The sequence below is a fragment of the Leptinotarsa decemlineata genome, unplaced genomic scaffold (assembly GCF_025532065.1).
Source record: "Leptinotarsa decemlineata unplaced genomic scaffold, Ldec_3_MD MMD2_tig00001393_RagTag_RagTag, whole genome shotgun sequence".
Lineage (NCBI taxonomy): Eukaryota > Metazoa > Arthropoda > Insecta > Coleoptera > Chrysomelidae > Leptinotarsa > Leptinotarsa decemlineata.
The window spans coordinates 2,793,296-2,803,907 of record NW_027412562.1 but is presented as its reverse complement, the minus strand read 5'-3'; the positions used below and the strand labels follow the sequence as shown (position 1 = coordinate 2,803,907).

Genomic DNA, 10,612 nt, shown 5'->3' with positions numbered 1-10,612 from the left:
ATGACTATCACATTTATATATGAAATATAGTTACTGAACGATTGGTGAACGGAAATATTCAGTTGTTAGTGACGTCAAATTCATTCATCAGCTATATTCAGAATTTTCATTGATTAGGAAGTTACTACATCACTAGGTTTCCGTGAATTTGTGGAAAGAGCTCTTAGGTGAGTGATGAGTTCTACATGTGAAGTTGCTTTTCAAAACACCATACATCAATTTTCACATTTTTTTTTCAATCACAACAAAATAATGATACCTATGTCCAATAGCCCTCTGAAAAGTACAAATTTTGATTGATGATTGATAATGAGGATGTAAACATGTTTTTACAATTGAATTGAGTTTCAAAATTGGAACACAATTTTTCATTTTAAAATTTTATGGTATATGATGTAATAACTCTTGTAAGGAGTTTATTTTGAAATCAATTGCTTTATTCCCTTCTAAGAAATAATCCCCCATTTTTTTGTACAAATATGGAGAAGTAGAAAGCCAAAACATTCTTTTACAAAAAATTATTCTCTCCTAAAAATATACACCTTTCAATTCAAACTCCAAAACGTTTTCAAGTTAGTTACAATAACGGTATAATTTAAGGATTTCTCTTCTTGCATATCTATCATTTCAGTATATAGAAAATAGCAGATTTTCGGGTCGACTTGAGACCAATGTTTTTTGTTCACTATATTTTGAAGATTGTCAACTACACCAAAGTCTCACTTTGATCAATGTTGGAAATTGATTTACATAAATTATCGATTAAATTTGAAATTTTTATATTGAAGCATATTTTTCAAGAGGTTTAAAAAAATATACCAAAACTTCATTTTTGAAAATGGAGAATGTGATTAACATGGGTGAGGCAAACATAAACTGCACATTTTTATTGTGTTTGAACTCTGATATTGTTGCAGAGTAAAAAATCTTCATTTAAGTTTCAAAATCTTAACAAAATCATCGAATACGGCGATTGGTAGTTTAATATTCATGTTAAGAATACAGTTCCCCACAACACAACAGAACACAGAACAAGACAAGTGTCAATTTGTTTTTGTTTCAAATAGTATCAATGACATTAGTTTGTGATAGATACAAACTTCGTTGAGTAGTGTGATAGAAATGATAGAAAATAAATAGATACATTTTTTCAAATGTTATAAAACTAACCGTTTTTTTCTTTTCTTCTACCATTACCAGCTGATTAACGGAAAACAGATTTCAGATTACAATATTTTTCTACAAAAAGATGTTATTCTGGTGCCGCCTTTTCATGAATGAACTGCTACTTTGTAAAAGGGCAAAATTGTTGAAAATCGAATTTCAAATTCTGTTAGGTCTAAAATCTACACGAGATTTGAATCTCTCTTTCATCCTGTTTGTAATGATTAGGAAGTTAATATATCATATTTCATGTCATCTATTATATTTCTGTTGATGTTATTTTGATTTGATCAGTGTGATGATAACAATAATTTCAATTATATTCCAAAAGGCTAAATTTGAGTAGGTCACGAGTTTATGCATTTGTTTTGACCCACTTATTGGGCAATATGATCTAAGATAAACCATCAAACTATTACTTATTCTGGCTGTTACTTATTTACCCAATTACGTAATGAAAGTACTTTTGCAGGATAATTCACAATCTAAAAACTTTGACTTTATTGTACCAACGATACAATTTACGGTTTTCGAAGGTTCTCAAGATTTCAAAGTCTCTTCAATAATGCAAATCGCCATCAATATTTGCACAATTTCCGTTCTCGTTTCACATACGCCATTAATACAATTTAGGTTACAAAATTGTGCGTCAATTAGACAGAGTAATTAAAACCGATCGAAGAGTAAAACACTCGCGTCTCATTTCCGCTGAATGTCTATCTAATAGAAATATTGAAGGTACTTTGAAAACATTATTACACAAACTTATCCACACAGGTGGAACTATCACAATACCATTACCTGAATCAAGTGTTATTATTATTGTTATCACTCGTGTCTTCGATGTCTTGATCCATGCATTCTATAGTCGATTTCATTTTGCAGTCGATGTCCTCTTCCTTATTCGAAGCTTCCGACGTGGTTGAGGATCTCGAAGAATAATTGTCCTTATCTGAAAAGTAAGAGGAATCCCTCTTGCTGCCCTCAGGAGATATAGGTTTCTCCTGGCCCATCTTGCCAGAATCGAAGAGTTTTGGTAAGTTAATGGGGAAGTTTGGCATCTGCTTTGGCGGTTGCAAGTGTTGCAGCAACCTGCCATCAGTAACCTTTCCCATGAAGGACCTGATTTCCTCAAAGTACGACTCCTCGCTGATGCTCCTAGCAGTCATGTTCCTCCTTTGCAAACTCCTCTCATCCAAGATAGTCGGACCGTCAGCTTCGTGCTTCTTCAGATGCCTGTCTAGGTTAGTCTGTTGTCCGAAACATCGTTCACAAAGCGGGCATTTGAAGGGTTTCTCCTTGTTGTGAATATTTCTTACATGTCGCTGGAGATTACTCGATATACTGAAAGATCTCTCGCAGTACCTGCATTTGTATGGCTGCTCCCCAGTATGCGTTCTTAGATGCCTAGTGAGATTAGCGGACCTAGGAAAAACTTTTCCGCAAAACTTACACGCGTACCTGTCTTTGAGCTTTCCACCTGCGGGGTCGAAAACTTTTGGTGTTTGAGGAGTGGGCGGATTCCGTAACATGTCGAAAGGTACCTGATTCACTGGAGGACTGAGCATCGAGGGATTGACAAAGGGGTATCTTTGAGGGTACCCAGAGGGAGAGCTAGGGTAAGGTATCGGAAGTCTTGGCAGGTTCTCTCCCTTTTGAGCGCGATACATGACTTCCAACATCATGGGGTGGATAGGTTGAGGAGGAAACAGCATACCAGGATAGTTCGATAGTTGGGGGCTGAAAGTCTTTGGCAAACCATTACTGCTACTACTGTTATTAGTGCTAGCACTGTTATTGTTCCTAACGGGACTGTTTCTCTCTTCCACTATCACTTCGTCTTTATCACTACTCACACTAGGGGTGGGAGATATCAAGTTCCTATTCTCATCCTCCACTTGCCGTCGCAGTAACATCAAAGACATTTTCTTGTGCTCCACCCTTAAGTCCAGGGGCTGCTCCTCGGCGTCTTGGGGGCCTTGGGGGGGTCGACTTGCCGGCGACATATGAGGCCCTGGTGACCTCGTGTTCCGAGAGAGATCGAAGGGCATTTCGTCTCCTGGGGGTACCCTGATGGAGAGCGGGTATACGGCCGCTTGTTTCGGAGAGCTGTGGCCTCCTGATGCCACCAACATCTTCCGGGGGAATGAGTCTTTCTCACGCATTGTCAGTGGGAGGGTGAAGGGCGCTGGTGGTAAGTATCGGAGCCAAGGCAGGCCCGTGTCGACCACACTCATGGGAAAACTGAGATCTGGAACAAAAGAGAAAAAGAGTCAGGAGTTTGTCGACAAGTTGCCACCCTGTTTCTCACTCAGAATTATGATTTCATGAAAAATACCTATTTGATGAAACTAAGTGAACAAAAAAATAAGGAAATAACAATAATATCATCTGTTCAGTTTCAGTTTTCAATATATATGAATTCATTTCGATTGAATGGGTTAGCATTGAATGTTAGTGAATATTACTGGAGTTTTTTTCCCAACACCAAACCGTTATTTTAAAACCTCGACGCTTGTTTCGATCACCAAGTGATCATCTTCAAGAGAAAAATCGAACAGTTTGATGGATTTTATATGTGTATTTGTCTCAGGTACCAGCCAATGTGAGACCATCGCTTGACGAATAAACACGTATTATTGCGCATTTGAGTTTTATTGTTTGATTCTTTCGAGTGTATAATTTTGTTTCTTTGGTTATATTTATAAGATTATTTTCTTTGTTTCATTTTTGTCTAGCGTACAATTTTGTGTGGTTGGTTTCAATAGGGGAGCCCCTATTAATTTAGTTTTTATTTTGAAAAAATAATTCAAGGATATCGAAAAATATATAATCTGACGATTTCCGCAAGCCGAAATAGCAAAAATTCGTCGAGAAAGTTCTATGCGTGTAGCTGCGTGATGCCTATATTTCCCTCTCCGCGTTTCTATTCCTTTTTCACTTTTTCTCTATCTATTACTCTCTCACTCCGTCCCCACTCTGAATGCTGTTGCCATGACGCCATCACAGCTGATCACAGAGACTCGTTCGTGATGAAGATGATGATTAATCAACCAATTAATTGATGGATGTAGCCGTGGTAGGAAATCATAATGAAGAAAAGAGAAATGAAACTTTCTATGTTTTTTACCACTTTTACCATTTTGTAACATTAGTTACAAATAAAAGTATTGAAAAACATGGAAAGTTCCATTTCTCTTTCCTTCATTGATTATTCAATTGATTATAGAAAATTCAATATTTTTGAGCAATTTTTCAAATTTTTTTTTATAAATACATGTATTCTACCTAAAAAAGAAACACTTATTTATTTGCATGCTATTTCCTGAGCTTCTCAATTGATTGAGTTCAATGATTAAAAAAAATTCAAAAAAATATTTAATTGTCAGATTAGGCGAACCCCTTTAGATAATCGTCAGTTTATGGGACAATAGGTAGGTAGGTAGGTCTGAAGTGAGTGGGTTCATTCGACCCTTCACCGCAACCCATAAGGGTTTATTGTGGCTCACACCTATTCACACTCGGCCAAATAAACTCAGCTTCTTAATGAATCCGATTAGTTTGTATGGTGAATGGTCTTTCAGGTCAGATGGTGAGAGTGCCAAACTCAAAGTACCTGATTCGGTCCCCAGCGGGGCAGGCACAAAGTATATGCTCCGCAGTTTCATAATTTTCCAGACGGAGGCGACACACACTGTCTTTCGATTGTCCAAGTCTCTGCATGTGATGATTCAAATGACAGTGACCTGTAAGAAGGCCTGTTAGACATCGTAGTTCATTCCTACTGTTGTCCAACAACTGTTTGGAATCAAGCTTCGAAGGGTGAATGAACGCCTTGTAGTGAGCCATTCCTGGTAGATCCTGACAGAAGTCCACAACTCTTCTTGCCATCCAGGAGTTAAGTGTTTGTTTGGCAAAGCCTAAAGCGATGCCAATGACAGGTTCTGGTCCAATGAAGCCGCTTGCAGCATCCTCCTTTGCAAGAGAGTCAGCAGCTTCATTGCCTTCCAGGCCAGTATGGCCAGGAATCCAGACCAGAGACAATCTGTTCAGTCTTCCTATCGAGGAGAGTCTTTTTTGGCAGTTTGCTACCAATTTAGACGTCAAGAGCTTCCAATGCCGCTTGACTGTCCGAGAATATTTTCATCGACTTGTGAGTGAGGTTGGATTTATCTAATCTCTCTGCACACAATTCAATAGCGTGAATTTCCGCTTGAAATACAGTCGCATAAGTTCCTAGGTAGATAACTCTGTCCTGGGTCTGAGACTGAAAACACCTGCACCAGAACCCGAAGGTGTTTTTGATCCATCTGTGAACCAACAACTATCTGCTCTTGATATTTCCTTCTCCCGCATTATGGGACAGTACGTCTAAAACATAAAGACGCGCTTGAGTATTTCTAAATGAAGATTTTTTTCGCACATTATAATAGTGGCCGCGAGTTTCCGTCAGATCGAAATCGTCAGATTATTGAATGAGAGCATTTTTTGGTGCACTCAACACCCCCTTAGAAAATCTGACGCGCTCGAATTTTTTTTCATTTTTAACCCTTACGTACAACCACCCACATCATGCAAACATTATTAAAAATACGTATTACATTGATGGTATCAATATCTGACGCGCTCGAGTATGAAACAGTTTTTTTTACATATTCAATAATCTATAGCAGCTTCCCCCACCAATGAAAATTTATATATTATATAACATTTTTCTTCTTATCATCTAAGCTTTGCAACCTAACAGGTCTCTATGACGCTCGAGTAAATCCCCATTTTATATCGTGGGCTCCCCTGCTATTTTATTCTGTAGAACAATGGCAGATGATGAGTGGGATCTTGTGAACATGGTTCTGAATAATAATACATCACGCTAGGAGCGTTTAACTGGGGAGGAAAAACGTATCCTCGAGCTTGTATGGGAGCTGAAATGGCCGACAATGGTGACCCTTCTGATGACGGCGATTATGACACAGACCTTACGTATCGGCCAGAATATGATTGGGATGTGTCCGATGTTGAAGTTGAAGGAAATATAGAAATCGATGTCAATCAATTGCAGCCATTGCTGCTCTTCCTCAGACTGAGACTGATGCAACTCACTTTATTTCAAAAAATGGTACGAAACTATACAAAGATCCTCCACCGAGCAGTCGTATACGTGCTCAACATTATCGACTACAAACAAAATAAACCATGACCAACGAAGAAGATGATTCATGATTCGCTTTCAATGTTTCTTTCTCTGATCACTGCAGTTATTGCTCAAATTATCATTCACGAAACGAAGCGCAAGGTCATCCAGGTAGCTGCTACATGGAATCAAAAAAATTTACAATGCAGAAGCAATGAAAGAGTTTGACGCGTTCGTAGCGATTATTGTATGCTTGTCTGATAAAATCCAACACCGAGCCTATGAAGGAACTATGGGGCTCAACTCATGCTCCACTATTCAAAGTTGCTTTATCGTTTTGTGTCAATTTCAAAATTTACTTGCCAAGCACTAGATGTACATCAATACAGTATTAACATATTATGCAAATACAATTTTTGTAATATTTTTGTGAATCGTTTTACTGCCTATCAATGAACCAGGAATATTTTACCTGAATCAAAATCAATCTTTTTTTTGCCATACTACTCATATTTTACGCGTCTTACCTGTCTATATCATTCAGGCACTTCATACAACCATAAGCTTCATACAGATACTCACATAGTGACACACTTTTAAGATACCTGCATACTTATCATTCATGTGATCTCAGTATATTTTCTGAAGGTCCCTAGGGACCTTGTTCTCCGGTTTACCGCTAGCGGGACTGTCATCCATAGGAGGGTTGAGTTTCTGGATTACCAAACCACTGATCCAAAAAGAAAGTCTATCAGACAGTGTGCACTATTTATTCATCCTCACGATCTCAATATTATTCATCGAAAATGACTACAAAATGATGCTAGAGGTGAATAACAAACGAATGCAACAACAACAACCAGTTATTATTCTATCATGCTCCAGTCACCCCATCCAAAAGAAAAAAGCGTAATACGAACGGCCAGTTCATTTATGGACTTCAAATAGCTCTTTACGGTGTTGTTTACGATATTGTTATGGATGCTGGAAATGATTCACAAGAGGCAAAAAGGATAACGAGTTCAGATTTAATTGTGTTTTCATCATATAGAAAAGTCCGGGAAAAAATTGCGGATCTATACGCCTTACCAGTAAATGAGATCTTATCGGATCAAGAACAATTATTTGCAGTGATAGATGGCGTCTGAGTTTTTATTAGTGATGTAGGAAGGAAGGAATTTGATGCACGGTTCTGAGAAGATAGATTCATATCTATACTTTTTCAATGGCAGAGTTTTCATGATGGATAGACACTGAAAGACGGTAACTGTTTCCTTCAACGAATCGGGATTGATATAGTAATTTCCCTGAAACAAGACTACTCAAAGAAAAATTAGAATATTGGTAAAAATCGACAAAGAAGACCGATACTTTACAAGTCTGTAAAGGGATAATCGGTAATCGATCATTTGAAGAGAACGCGTGATATTGTCGAGCTTATTTTTGTATTTATGTTGGACTTATGATGCACTGTTTGGAACCTTTGGTGTAGTAATGAATATTACTGGAGTTTTTTCCCAACACCAAATCGTTATTTTCAACACCTCGACACGTGTTTCGATCACCAAGTGATCATATTCAAAGAGGAAGATTAAAACTAAGTTTTAATCTTTCTTTTGGTTGTATTTAAAAAATATATTGTAGCAATTAATTCGTTTAAACAAATTGTCCATTAATTGAATAAAGAAAATATGAATTGAAAAATAGTTTATTTCAGAATATCAAAGAGAAATTAAAATTATGATTGGTGAGGGGAAGTTAAACTCCCCAAAAGCCTTTACAAAACATGCCACCGTGAACCAGCCTACCCAAACTAAGGTGTAAGGCATCGTGCCGTCAAGTGAATGGCCGCAGGGTGATATGCGCTCACGAACGATCCCCTTGTGGAACTGGGCGAAAACTCATTCTACTCACTTTGGCTCTGCCAGAGTAACCAACTCTTCCCTTGCTACTCGTGGGAACACACATGAATGAAACAAACACGAAAACAGAAACAACAGAAACAAAAACCAATCCTGAGGCTAGCCAGAAGTGCTCACCTCAATCTAAGGCGGTGGCTGGGAATGAACAGAACTGTCCACTCCAATCTTCCGCTGGGAATGAGGCTGGACATAGCAGATTACCTCGTGTTGTAATGCAAATGCCAAGGCATAAGCGCATTTGCGGCACCAAGGCGAAAAGGAGAAAAAGAGGCAGGAGTAGCAACTATAAGTGCACCCTCCTCCTCCCCCACTCCACCTTCAACAGCAAGGGCACTTCCTGCGGCGGTCGCCAAGAGCTCCGCCTTGAATAAAGGCGAAGAACCGGCTGCACCTGCAGGAAAGCTCCCTCACTTGTGCACCTCCACGGAGAGAACTCCAAGAAGGTTGAAGAAGCCGCGCAACGACAGTTGTAGCTGCATCTTCCAAAACCTTCTTGAAGGCCACCGTGAGACATCTCAAGGTTGCCAAAGAGAGTGTGGGTCGGCGGGTCTTGGCCTACACCTGCCAATATAAAGGAGATGTTTCCTAGTCCACCTTCCTAGAAAGGACAGGATGGATGATGACCTAGGAGGACAACTCCTCGGGAGGATGTACAATGGGTCACATGTGGCCTGAGTGCTGGGGGTCTACACTCACCCTCCCTACTCTACAGAAATAGACACAGATATTCATATTTAGTTTCGAAAAACGATTTTGTTTTTAAAAACCGTAATATTTATCAATGATGAAAATCCCAAAAAAAAAATTCAAATATCTTATAATACATATGTTTATATTAATTTTTTAAGCAAATGAAGCTAAAAGTTATAAAAAATCATTTCTATGTTAAATAATAAGAATACGAATAAATTTGAATATTGAAAATACTGTTTTTCTTTGCTTCAATTGAATTTTGAATTTTTCACTTCTTAATGTTTATGTTCATTAATAACAAAGTGGAAAATGATTTTTTTTTATTTTTCCACCGGCAATCTTTTTTGAAGGCTTTCAAGAAAAGCGCCAAGAAGTGAATGAAATTTTAGGTTTCCAGTTTAAAAATTATCACTGTTTTTATGTAAATTTAAAACTTGTAAAAATTAATTTATCTACTAGAGTACCTATATCTAATAAAAAAATCACAGGCATTTTTTTCCATGAGTTTACGTTTATTCAAGTGTCTACAAGATATATAAACTTTTTTTTTTCAATAATGATATTCAATGGGTTCAAAGCTTTAACGCTATTTTCACCTCTGAATGAAAATTTCAAATATTGGTGATAGAGTTCCGAGAGGTGGGGCTTTTATTAGGATAGTTTCTTCTCTTCAAGGATCTCTTTTAAATTTCGAATATCTTCATTATTTTCCAAGATATTTGCAAAAAACCAAACCACCTTTTTTTTTAATAAATTGTTTATAACTTTTACAATTTTTCCGATTTCCTCTTGAAATTTTCGGAAAAGTTGCTAGAGGTCATTCCGAATGGAATGAGCCCTGAATCATAATTTTCGGTGCCCTTGGAGAGAAGTTCCAAAAAAAATCTTGTGGCCCAGACTACAAACCCCAACTATGTATATGAATAATAGTTTGGAACCAAAAGATTGCGCACGGTAATATATTGAATCTTCAATCCATTTCAGTGTCTTCGCGGATAAATGAATGAAACATCCTCCAAAACTTCTCACATTAGTCAGCCACTTCCGACAGAAAGTATAGCGCTGACAGAGTCTACCACCTGCGAAAGAAATCGGCACAAAAAGTATATATTTATTACCGAGTACAATTTTGACGTGTTGGAATTGAGTAAATTGGAGGAATCCACCACGCTAATTGACGTGCTCGCCGTATAAGAAGCTACTCTGAGTTATGGCCTCCTTCATAGGAAACTGAAGTAGGTAGTAAATCTAAAGAAGAATCGATGAACACGGCTACGCCTTCTAATTGCGTTTTTTTTGCGGAACGCGGGTGAGGGTTCTGATTTACCTACTTCAGAGTCAAAGTCAAAGTCAAAATATGCTTAAGATTCATATCTTATTGACAAAGCGTGGTTAACATAATTGAAAAAACAAAATTTCACATGTTAGCTGTCGCTACTTAGTCAGGTAATAACTATTCGAGTAATGTTCTCAAAAAACTGTTCACCATAAAATGATATACATTGCGAGTTTGTTGAATGAAATTTCAAGTGGTTACTGAACATTTCACATTGTACATACAACAAAAAAGGACAGAAAGAGTCAACAAAAGTAATTTGTATTCACATAACACAATTCAATACTCTTATGAAAATAGAAGAATTTATCTAAAACGTTTTCAATATTGACTTCAGGAAATGTATTGAAAGTCAAACATACG

The 10,612-nt window shown here is 37.6% G+C and overlaps 1 protein-coding gene across 1 annotated transcript in view; it reads right to left on the bottom strand.

Annotated features, from left to right (window-relative positions):
* Positions 1-510: 510 nt before the first annotated feature.
* LOC111509791 (histone-lysine N-methyltransferase MECOM) overlaps positions 511-10,612 on the bottom strand; it is a 167,698-nt gene continuing 157,596 nt past the window's right edge. The window contains exon 2 of the mRNA XM_074176086.1: positions 511-3,415. Coding sequence (XP_074032187.1) covers positions 1,971-3,401 — 1,431 coding nt within the window. The 5' untranslated portion in view covers positions 3,402-3,415 and the 3' untranslated portion in view covers positions 511-1,970. The remainder of the gene's footprint in view (positions 3,416-10,612) is intronic.